We start from the raw sequence: 13,000 nt of genomic DNA, 5'->3' as shown, positions 1-13,000 counted from the left end.
GGTCTAATAACCGTACTAAGCACTCCCAAACCTTGAAGTGGGTCTTCTTAACATAGTGACAGCATGTTATTTGGTAGAGTTTGGTCTAATAACCGTACTAAGCACTCCCAAACCTTGAAGTGGGTCTTCTTAACATAGTGACAGCATGTTATTTGGTAGAGTTTGGTCTAATAACCGTACTAAGCACTCCCAAACCTTGAAGTGGGTCTTCTTAACATAGGCGACAGCATGTTATTTGGTAGAGTTTGGTCTAATAACCGTACTAAGCACTCCCAAACCTTGAAGTGGGTCTTCTTAACATAGCGACAGCATGTTATTTGGTAGAGTTTGGTCTAATAACCGTAGGCTGTAGAGATTTCTAAACTAACAATCATAGCTGGAAACAAACAGGCTTCTCAGCAGGGCTTCATCTCCAGTGCTAGCGCTCTCATGATTTTTTTCATTTCTAATTTTTGACAACTATACCTTTTCGCTTCAACATCCCTACACAGAGTGCATAAATTATATTGGTTATTACTAACGTATATATAGCCTTTCCTAAGATTGTGTATAGCTCGTTTTTTTGTATACGTAACTCTATAACAAAGTATATATATAAGCAATTACATTTTAAACAAGCTTGAGCTAACTTCCATTACAAGCTGAACATGAACCATTGTTACATCAAGTAAATGTAAATGTACTATCATTACAGACAAGGGATAATTGATATACGTACACAAGCATAATTATATATAATAGCCATTCAAGGTTAATCATGTTACCGTAAACTGCTGTTGACAAGACAAAATACATCCCGAAACTGAACAACAAACATGTTATACGCTTTTAAATGACGTTATAAACCTTACAACCATTTTTTACAAAAAGCATAAGCAGGTGATATGTATTTTTAGAAGTATTTGGCTTAATTATTTCATGGCAAATCGCACACATATGCAAACATAAAGTAAGGAGCAACATCAAAACACGTTTTTTTTTTTTGCAGGACACAGAATTTGCTCTGCCAGAAGTATCGTGACATACAAACTTCCACAAAAAAACACATAAAAGATGATATTAGTACTTTTAGAGTACAATAACTCTCAGAATCTGATTAACCAGACCTTACATTTTAAATCTACACAGATAAAACCAGGTAACAAATAAAACGTAAATAAGCATTTTGAAATTCTAAACCCTCTAACCCGTGAAATGACAAAAAAAAATCTATTCAAATATTACAAGATAATATAAGAAAAAGTTGAATAAATAGCGGTAAATAGTGGAAAAGAAAATTAGCCTAATCTCGTAGAAACCATCTTGTTTTTCCAATTATCATTTGTCTTGAAATGAAGGTCATCTATATTCCACTCAAAAATGGCTATAGCAACAAATAGTCATGTTTATGAAACTATTTAGTTGTTTTCGGATGACAAAATATCACAAACTATTGATTCTACTTTCGTGAGTAACGACGTAATGACTGAAATTGTCAAGAATATCACTCTTTCATAAGTAGTATAGAATAACTTTTCGCTTTTTTGGTTGATATCAATGTACATGAATACCTGTGGTATGCAATAATAAATATGTTTTCTACCTCAATATTTTATTTCTTAGCAAAGATTCAGTTACTTTTGGTAGAACACTGTATTATTTTACAAAATAACTTGTCTAACCTCACGTTATATAGGAGACCTTTTTCATATTCGCTTTTGAAAAATTGGTTTTAACTAAATGTGTCACATAATAGAAAGGAAGTAGAAAATTTTGGTGCAGTGACCAGGATTCGAACTTGAATTATTGTGTCATCGTGTTTAAAAAAACGCTTCCAATTTAAGGAATAGCATTTTCTACAATTAAAAGTACTCACAACTGAGAGGAAAAGTTAGTCACTCTACAGTGCTGGCAGTACGAGAAAGTTGTTTGGCATCTATCTCAATGTAGATGCAGACTCCGGAAGACCATTCAAAACCAGTTGTACCCAAAATGGCGGATCAGACGTAACCACTGAGAATCAATCTCAGTGCAAGGGAAGCAAAGATGATCAAGGGTCGTCCAGGTGGAATTGTGTCTGAGGTCATATGGCATGGTCTGAACAGGACTAACAGAGTAACAAACCCTAACTCTGACTAAGGCCACATGAGACCAATTGAAAAGAATTGGAGGTGCTAGTGATGGATGAAGTCCGTCAGTCAGAACTGTTTCCCTCGCAGGTATGGCAATGGGTACCAATTAGCGAAGGCTATGAATCAAATATAATTTGAGAGCCTCAACTGGAATATATATACTGTTAGGGCGACCATTTTTTGCAAGGATACCTTGGAATCATGCAGAATTGATGAATGAACTTCCAGGAGCAATTCATAAGTGTCCTGGATTCGAGGCTGACTACTCGTCTGAGAGTTGGAGTCGCTGAGTATGCATACTATACCACATCTGCGTGGTCAGTAATGTCTCAGCCGAGAACCCAAAAAAAGAGGTTCTGGTCACAACTACAGGTCTCTGTGAGTAAGGCAAAGCAGATTTCACTCAAGATATTCAAAGGTGCAGTGAAAGAGGACTAAAGTGTTTTAGGCAGGTGAATACTTAGAATAGCAAGACTTAGGAGCTGATTCTGAGCTCGGATGGCCCAGCCCTGGACTCCTTCAACCACCTAAGCAAGATATAACAGGAATCAGGTCTGGCCACCAACTTGGGGTCATGGCAGAAAGTTTGTGCCAAAAAGTTTGGTGGGTAGCCCAGCTCTCTTGGGACTGGGTGTAGCTTGGTATGCACCTGCAAGGGCATAAGGTTGAAACATCAGTTTCCTAGTTCATGCACGAGAGACTAAAACACTGGTTGATCTTGTTGTATATCAGGCCCTCCAAGTGATATTACCATTCTGACCAGTGGCTACTGATTTCATTCTAGTAAATAGTGATAGACTAAACATGAATGAAAAGGTAAGTTTTTCTAACCTCAGATCTGCATTTGCATCCTCAGAATGAAGATCCTGTAGAAATTATTGGTTATTTTTGTCTGTGCAACTGGTGACTGCAAGAGTGTATGTAGTGGAGGGATTTACAGTACCTCTGTGTACGCAAATGGTGTTCCGTGGTTTGAACAAGTTTTAGTGTGTCAGTGCCATGGAATACAATCATAGAGCACGCATAAAGTAAGTTGTTTCTTAGCTGGGGCGGTTATCTATTCAATGAGGGATGAAGTGCTGGTGTATTGTTTGCAATTATGCACAATCAACTATCCAACTTTACACTGAAATGATTATTGATATGGTAAGCAAAGTGTAACTAACCGAGGCTATCAGTGACAATGGGTTTACATCTGTTGCTCCATGTCAACATGCGAGAAAAGGCTACCAACACATCTGAGATCATTGGTTGAGGATTGTGCAAGCAATCTGAATGTAATGCTGTAAAAGCAAATCGGTGACTTGTTTGTTAAATATGCCGCTGTACTTGTGAAAAGGGCGATAGTACGTTGGAAACAACATTGCACGAATATGATTTCGTCATAGTGTATTTCCTGAGCCTGCAACACAGAAATAAGGACGGATTATCTCGCCGCACAGTGAGACCCTGTTCGTTCATTGAATGTTCTGATCCTGAACACCGGGTGGGAGTTGAAACCATTAATATTTTGGTAAACCTAAGCCATACAGTAAGAAATTCCACTAGTGGATGATGTCACGACTAACACTCCAGGAGTTGTGGGAAGAATAACTGAAGGACCTGTATCTAGAATGGGCACTCCTCTGTCAGCACATATGCACGTAACCTGTTGCACTTATACAGTCAGTTGTGATTGCAGGGAGGTAGGTGTGCTGTACTATTGTTATTAACCACCGAGTCATGATTCTTAGACTGTCACGCAGCTAGTGGTCCCAGAGCTCGAAGACTTTGTTTCGTCAGGGTATTTCTACAGTTCTGTTTCTTGATTTTCCATTTGGTTTACACTGTTGTTCTTCTGTCTTTGACGCCAACAGCCAACGACATAAAACAAACCTGGCAAATTTCGGTAACAGAGCAGCGCGTTTGTTAATAAAGAATTTAGTGTATAAAACTACAATTGTGTTTCCTTGTTTCCCCTACTGTAATTGTTCCATTTATTCTTCGCTTAACATTCCCGAACCTGCCTTTTGTGGAAAGTATTGGCTTTTCTGCTAGATATCACTTTACTTGAATATCTCAACGGTAAAGAATCATTATTCTTCAGTAACTTACGGCAAATGAGGTTTAAATTTTGTGTTCAAAAAGTTAGAAGTTAAATATTTATATGCCTTATATTCTTTTTGGAAGAGATACAAAATATTTAAAATGATTTTTTAATAATCTGGTGGTGAATTTGTTTATACGCTTTCAAATAAAAAGAAAGCTTTTAGTATTTAGTCTTCGAATCAACTAAACTATTCTACACTCCAGCAATCCATGCTTTTCGAAAGCAATTTTGTGTTGTTTGTTTATAAAACTGAAGAATTCTCGTTAATTTGTGTTTACTGTAAAATGACAGTTAACGGCTTGGAAATATATCTTTTATTACTTATTAGAGCGTGTTCCTCACGGTCTACACACTCAGAGAAGATGTTTACACTCGCAAGTAGTAGAAATAAAAGTGTTTATATCATTATTAAAAATATACATATTCAAACAATGTGTAAAATAATGTATTTTTCCATTCTTAAGAAGTGCCGAATTTTCTAAACAGGGATATATATATATATCTTCGCAGAATATGTATTTCGAAAAAGTCAGAAAAGCGTATCTGTAAATCGAAATGCAAGAAGTACACGATCATTGAAGTGCCTACAAGTTACGAAATACACGATCTAGTAACCAGTATACTAAGCATCAAGCGTGTCCAAACAAATTCTAAAATATGTTTCTCTGACTGACAACGTTGACCATCAATATATGCCACGTAAAGCACAACCATGCTGTTTCTAATGGAAACCATACCCGTTCACTTGGCAAGGACTGATGACGAAGCCACCAATTTGCATGTTTTATTTGAGATAAAATAAGCAAGCTAATCAATGTAGACATGTTTTCGCTCATCTCCGCACACATATGTCACAAATATTCAACTGAAACTTTTTTTTGCAGCTTGGCAGTGTTTATAGCTGATTCATATGTATGAAACATAGTTGGATTGCGTGTCAAAATCGTTACTGAATTTTTAAAATTATTTACCAACAAAAATTGCAATTCGAAATTTGTCCACCAGGTTTGTAACAGAACTGACGTAAAGAAAAGTTTTGCTCGCTGTATGGACACGTATGTCTTGTGTAATGTACTGGCACCCGAAGAGGATATTTCATGCTTAATATAAACAAGCAGTATAGAGTCGTTTTAGAAATTTGCCACATCTGTTCCAAATTTTTGTTTCATTTCGAAATTTGCGCGCTCTTTTAAATTAGAAAAAAAAAACGTATCAATTAAATAAAACGACATTAAAAAAAAATCCTGGAAACCGGGTGTATCTTTCGTAGGAATTAAAACTATATTTTATTCAACATACATACTGAGAATGAACGCAAGTCAAAATATTACTGGTTAACATTTAATAAAACACTAACAAAACAAGAACTGAGTATCTTTTCCGGCTAATGTAGCAAATTAAGCAATTACAATAAAAGTTAAAAACCACTTGTTTGTTTGTCTTAGAGCAAAGTCATATTGGGATGTCTGCTATGTCCACTGCGGGAAATCAAAGCCGGCTTTTAGCGTTGTAAGTCCGTAAACTTACCACTGTCCCACCGGGGACAAAATTAACGTTGGTACGTACCGGTGATTAGAAAACTTACATTTGCTGTGAAAAACTACTTCATCTTGAAGAATGTATTTGTTTGTTGTGAAGCGCAAAGCTACACAATGAGCTACACGTGTTGTGTCTGCCGCGAACCAATTTGTAAACGTTATAAGCCTTCAGACTTTCCGCTGAGCCACGGAGGGGGGGGGGGACTTGTTTGTTTGTTTTTGAATTTTGCGCAAAGCTACACCAGGGCTATCAGCGCTAGCCGTCCCTAATTTAGCGGTGTAAGACTAGAGGGAAGGCAGCTAGCCATCAGCACCCACCGCCAACTCTTGTACTACTCTTTTACCAACGAGTAGTGCGATTGACCGTCACATTATAACGCCCCCACGGCTGAAAGGGCGAGCATGTTTGGCGGGATGGGGATTCGAACCCGCGACCCTCAGATTGCGAGTCGAGCGCCCGGGGGAGAGTGAGAAGTAAAGACGAAAACTTATTAAAATTTATTATTATTATTATATGGTAAAGTTTGACATACCTGATAACTGGGTATCCAAAATAAATAATGCGTAAATAAGATATTGCTCGATATTCTGTATAAATAAAACTTGTGTAATCAATGAAATAGTGCCTACAATACTACATTATTTTCTATGTAATTCAAATATTGTAGATCTGACATGGAAGGCAGTGGTCTATCACGTGGTTCAGTGATAGAATATAATACCAGATTAAAATAAACAACACAGAAAGTCAAAATATAGTTATTTCTTACTCTTATCGTATATAACTGAAATATTATTATACATAAAAACTAGCGCTACTACAAAGTATAATTTCATTTTTTAAGACTTTCTCGAGACTTTGGAACTCAAATCAGATCGGATTAGACTGTCGTCTCTGATATGACGCGCACACACATGTGATAAATGAAAAGTAAAACAATCCAATTCTTTATGAAAAAAACAACAAGACAGCGAAGTCAATCACGAGAGATTATCAACGTATTAAAAATGTGTGCTTCTCATAAAAACTATATGTCGAAAGCCTTCAATTTTCATTGTAATGAAGCATTGAAATTTTAATCTTGCTAATGAGTTCAGTGGCTAAAGATTACATAGATTATTATTTTGTACTTAAAAATTATTCTTAAACTTAGATTTGAAGTAGAGTAATGATTGCATTGAAAATTAATCCATAGAGCCAATTTGCATTTGTTATTCGAGTTAATGAGGACTTTGAGAAAAATATAAAGAGAAAGGATATTGTCGTAGACTGTTTTTTAACTTGGACGTTTCAAAGTTTAGGAAATGATTTGAAATTAATAAATGATAAAAACGTGAGAGTATGTTGTTGAGATTGTTGAATGATTATTGGATCAGCCAGTTAATAAGCTCATCATTGTAAATTCTAAGTTTGTGTTTTAAACGAAGCATTAAAGATACGAAAAGAACCATGCGTGCAAGAAAATTAGTAGGTAAGTGACCTTTAGCGTTATTTATTAAGATAGGCCTGTAGTTTGTTACGTGGAGCACATACAGTTTGATGTTGTAGAATTTGTAGTTCAAGAAATAAAACGCTTTCATTATCATTAACTGTACTGATCTCCGCATTTTTCTTTTTACTAAATAATCCAAAACGAACTTTCTAAGCAATATAAACCAGTACAACAGTATTCTCCTTCTGAATGGAGCTTTATACACACAAAATAAAAATTACCATGTCAGAAAACACAATAATTCATTCCCTAAGTTGACTAGAGAGGACGCAGTGAGTAGTACTAGTCGCCACAAGAGCTCATCTGGCTACATGAATCAAATGACAGGACCGACTGTCACTTTTATAACACACCAACAGCTGAAAGTGTGTAGAGTGTTAGTGACATGTGTTATCGAACCCTGAACTCTATGATTTACAGCCAGACTATCTAATACTAGGCCACGCCCGGCCTCAAATAAACAGAAATAGTGCTATGTAATAACAAAAAGCCATTATTTAAGATATATGCTGCTTACTCTCGTTGGATATATGTAGAGAGGAAAATATAAAATGAGTAGGTTGGGGAAAATTAACATGATCAATTCTTCAATAAAGTAAAACCGTGTACATTCATACCAGCTAAACGACAGAGGGGAACACTCTAGAAATGAATTAATTGATGTGCAAGCAGTCGAGTACTGGTTACGACATAGTCACCTTCATTGGCAGACTAAATCCGCTCATTTTCTAATTCGTTCTTTTATCACCCCCAAAAAAATCCATTTGCAATGAATACATCTAGGAGAGATCATTAACGTCAGTAAGCCTGAAATGTATACGCATCCTTACTGCTCATTTTTTCTATCGTCATTTAATTACAAATCTTAATTACAATCGCTATATCATGGTTAATGACCGTAGCACGAAAAGTGACAGAAGACTTAAAAAATATCATTTACTCCTTAATTAAGACTCCTTTTATTTGCAACTACTCTTAAAAGGTTAGATTCATGGTTTTTAATTTCAACATATTCAGCTCCGCAAGTATAACAGTATTCATAATAACAATATTATAGACTAGCTACCAATACTTCGTAAGAAACTCCAAATTTATATATTTCCATTATTTTTGGAAATTCGGAAATGAAGTATTTAAGAAATTAAAACAGTGTACATTAAAATACACTAAAAACACCAAAAAGTCGCAATTTTGTAAATGCTGATACCTCCGAAGAAGGTTTTATAATAATATAGATAAGAACCACGATGATAAAATTTTAATGTTTTTCGAAAATATGAAACAAAAAAAAAACGAAAGCAACCAAGAGTTTGGGACTTAAGTTTTTAAAATCTCACAATTTCATCATGATAAAATTAAAATTCCTTCATGTGTTTTCAATAATACTTTTACAGAGTCTAAGCTGAAGTATAAATAATACTAATAAAACATTAAAGAGAACTATTAAATACTATATTTGAAGTGTGATAATGTGTTTTATAAGCTGCGACTCTATTAGGTTTGACTTTATGAAATTCAATTATTTAAAGGTATTGGGAACACACAAACAAATGTCAGGAAATAATAGAGAAACAAAACTGGAAATAATGGAGAAACAAAACAGGAAATAATGGAGAAACAAGACAAGAAATAATGAAGAAACAAGACACAATTGTCAAAGAATACATTTATTGTTATGATTAAAAATTTGTCCCTCAGCGGCTCAGCAGTAAGTCTGAAGGCTTATAACGCTAAACACTGGGTTCGATACCCGTGGTGGGCACATCACAGATAGCCCATAATGTAGCTCTGTGCTTAACTGCAAACAAACAAGACAAATTTGTGAAAATTCTAAATGTTTATACCTCGATTTTCGAAGTATTAAAAGCTCACTTTGCTTTAGGCGAGAAAAAAGTGTATGTATGTTTTTTCATAGCAAAGCCAAATCGGGCTATCTGCTGTGTCCACCGAGGAGAATCGAACCCCTGATGCTAGCGTTGTAAATACAAAGACTTAGTGGTGTTCCACAGGGGGACAAAAAAGTAAAATAATCCATATTAACTCCTTTCTAAGGTGTATACGTTCGATATATAAAACAAGAGAGAAAATAATAAGATGTCAACTACCATTGCTACTTTGGAATAGTGAGCATAAAAGCATTGTTTCAATGTACACAAACTGCAAATATAACGAACCGTTTTTCCTATAAATAATGAATCCATTTCTATGTTACTAAGGGCGTAAAATACCCACATATATATTTTTTTGCACCTAGGTTATTAAAATAAACAGTGTAGCATTTCATTCATTAACAGCAGAAATTATGTTATATTTGTTCCTTAGTTTTATAGAACTAGATGTCTATACTGCGAAATCATAAATTTAGTTTGGGACTTACTAATGCCAAGAAAGATGTCTTATTGATCTCAGAACGTTCGTTTCTCGCTTCATTTTTCTCGTCTGCTACGGTAGTTTCGGCCATGTTTGGATTTTCCTGAACCATGGATGATATTTCAACAGCTTTACAGTTCACGGGCTCATAATGCATTTTCAAATGACACACCGAATTAAGGTTTGTGTGTGTCGGTGGCTTTGAATTTATAGGGCAAGTACCGGAAGAAAGTCCTAACACATTTGGCACAGAGTAGCAATTTTGCTGGGCCATAGAATTTTCATGAGCGTTATCATGCACTGACTTCCCTTTCTCGTGAGATGAAATTTTGTTTCCATTTTGCAAAAGTTGTCTTTGGGCTGATTTTGATGTATTATTATCAAAAGCCTCACTAAACGGACTCAGCACATTAGTCGACATTGTTTCAAAAGCTTGCAATGAGTTTGGAGAAACGCTGGTACCGATCAATTGCAATTGCTTATCATTAGCATTAAGTGTGTTTTTGTTGGGAAGGTTTGAAAATGGTAGCTCCTGTTGCGTTGTTTTCAGCTTTGTAGAAAATAAAGATTTTTGTCGTTGATAGAATGACAAAACAGCTTGTTTCTGGACCGCTTTCAGTTCAAGATCTGACATTTGGCGTGTTTTATCCGGATCTAAGTAAGACATTCGGATCCCAAGAGTGTTAGAAGCCAGTGTTTGATCATTTGAAATCAAATCTCTCTGATTCTCTGTCTTTACGAAAGTATTTGGTGCAACAATATTTCTTTTAACAAATTCACTTTTCATTGCCTTTTTACTTTCATTTAGTGGCGATACTATGGTTTGATGACATATCTTAGATTTTTCATTTTTATCATTACCAGGACCACTGGGTGGTTCTTTCGGAACCTTAACCCCTTTACAAAAATCATAGGGTTGTTTATTAAGAATAATGTCTCCAGAAAGAGAAGTGTTTGGGTTAGTTAACTGTTGTGTTTTACTATTCGTGTAATTGTTCGCTCTTTGTTTGAAGTAGTGTTGTTGGTCAAGGTCATTAGCGTTTAGAGAATTTTTGTGGTCCTTAGTCTTTTCCTTTTGAGAGATTTGTAGATTTTTGGTGATTCTATCATAGATTTGTTTCGTATCCGGAGTATAGTATACAACACTCTGAGAATCATGGCGGACTGGTGGTTGAATCCTGGAACTGTGAGCAATGTTTTCTCGATTCATCCAGTTTTCTGCTACTAAACAAGCTTTAAATCCATTTTCGAGAGATGTATTTGTGAAATTACTTCCACAAGAAGACTGTGGAGAAAAACGTCCACTGTCCGGTAATGTCGATAAACCGCTATCAAATAGTGAAGACCGCTTGGATATCTGCATACTCAAGGAACTTAAGTCGCTGTAAGAACTATGGCACTTTTCTTGATTGACATAATTTTGAATGCTGTCCATAAAAGTGTTAGTTTTATTTGACACTTCAATAATTTTATGTTTTCTTTTCGCAATCCACGAAGAATCACAACATTCAAGGCGCGATTTAGTTAAAAACGAAGTTACATTTTCAGAACGTTCCTGTTTTAATAAGCTCATTCCACGTTCTGAAGGTGATCCGTCCCACGACGAAAGACTGCCGTAAGCTGAAGATTGGGATGGTGGGTAATCACCGGAATATTTCAAAAACTCGTGGTACTTTTTCCAGTTTGCCTCTATGTTGGGATCTTGTAATATGTACTCTGGTTTGCCATATTCGGGCAAAGTTTGGATGATATTACTTTCCTTTAACTTTGAAATATATGCTGGACTTTTGTCAACCTGAGACGTTTGTACTCTTTCAGAACTATACGGATTCAACGTCTGCTGCACAGATGGAGGAGGGGGTGTGGGCTCGTATCCTAAGCCTATCACATTCTTTTTGTTCGAACCTTGTATACTTCTTTCTAAGACTGGTGTAGGATGGTTATTCGATACTATGAAGGGTTTTTTGGGTTGAGAATAGCCGATCCGAGCTTTAGGATAATCTGGTTGGTCAGTCCAAGAGTGGGATCTATAGTTGGCTGCTGACACCGGTTGAGCTATTTTAGAACCTACCCATGTTGCTGCTGGCCAAGAAGGGCATTTTTCGTGTACGATGCTATGGGTTACATATTTAACATCTGATTTTAGGGAAGCAGTTGTAATTTCTTTTCGTGGTAAAGTTGATTGGTGAGGTACAATCTCCACAAATTCTTTTTTTTCTTTTGTCGCGCTTTCAAATGTTTGCATAATGCTTTCATCACCGTTTGATTCTGTTCTCTGACTTTGCCAAACACTAGCTACATTTGGTGAAAAAGTTATTACTGTACTGGTAAAACTGTTGGGATGATTACTGAACTCCTTTTTATTAGTAGTATCTAAAGATTCATGAAAATCTTCAAGTGGATGAATTTCTGACACTTTAGTAGTATCTTCAGGTTCATCTTCTCCCTCCTTTTTTTCACATCCGGATCTCTCCTGAACAACAGGTGAAAAATTGGTACCATTTTTCGATTCAAATTCTTCACACACAGACTTTGTATTCAACCTGCGTGTAACCATGTTGTTGTCTTCAATATTATGGGTAAAATTACAACATAAAGGTCTTTCTGGTTGTGGAATATTGGAAAGATCAACACTCCCTAAATCAAGAAAAAAAGTAACAGTGGTTTGGCTACTTGGTGGCAAAGGATAAACCATTCGAGTTGAAGCTGCATTCAACGATTCAGAAGTGGAAAGGCGATGACCTCTTTGTGGCTGTGGTTGAGAAGATGTAGTCAAAAGATTGAATGGTTTGGTTGACATCAACTGGTCTCGTGGTTGTTGAATATACTGTGATTCGCACGGAATGCTGTAAAATATAAATCAAACAACCTTTTATAATTAAAACGTTTGAAAATCCTAAAACAAACTTAATTTCCAAGACAAAGAATAACACACCTCAAATATAAGCTTCAAGATTTAAAACATTTCATCCTTATTGATTACTCCATTCAGCAATCTTCTTTGAATAAGCAGACCAACCCTACTCTAGCCTATTTACTTCTGTCAAGTCTACTCATTTAGCTCACAAATTTAAATTGTTCTACTCAAAACTAAACTGTACCCCTACAGATGCCTGCCTTACCATCATCATTGGGAAATAAGAGAAACACTTTGATCGGATCCCTTAATCTTTTGGGGAAGTTCTACTATCCTATTTTGTTATCACGGTGCATTGCTGCAACCAAGATTTATTATCTCCAAGTGGAAGTGCATCGCTAAGTCTTTATATGTAATTTTTGTTTGGTATAGCTTCAGTTATACAAGTATCTATTTATATGTATACGATATCTCAATATTCCTTTATCCAGATGTAATATATTTTGCCAGGATTTGTCACGTACCATTACACTGGTAGGTAC

General features: G+C 35.9%; 1 protein-coding gene across 1 annotated transcript in view; it reads right to left on the bottom strand.

Annotated features, from left to right (window-relative positions):
- Positions 1–10,161, bottom strand: part of LOC106459722 — a 59,404-nt gene extending 49,243 nt beyond the window's left edge. Inside the window, exon 1 of the mRNA XM_022386250.1 lies at positions 9,609–10,161. Within this exon, the coding sequence (XP_022241958.1) occupies positions 9,609–10,022 (414 nt within the window). The 5' untranslated portion in view covers positions 10,023–10,161. The remainder of the gene's footprint in view (positions 1–9,608) is intronic.
- Positions 10,162–13,000: the final 2,839 nt, after the last annotated feature.

Source organism: Limulus polyphemus, unplaced genomic scaffold, assembly GCF_000517525.1.
Source record: "Limulus polyphemus unplaced genomic scaffold, Limulus_polyphemus-2.1.2 Scaffold653, whole genome shotgun sequence".
Taxonomy (NCBI): Eukaryota; Metazoa; Arthropoda; class Merostomata; order Xiphosura; family Limulidae; genus Limulus; species Limulus polyphemus.
This window is presented reverse-complemented; position numbering and strand designations above follow the sequence as displayed.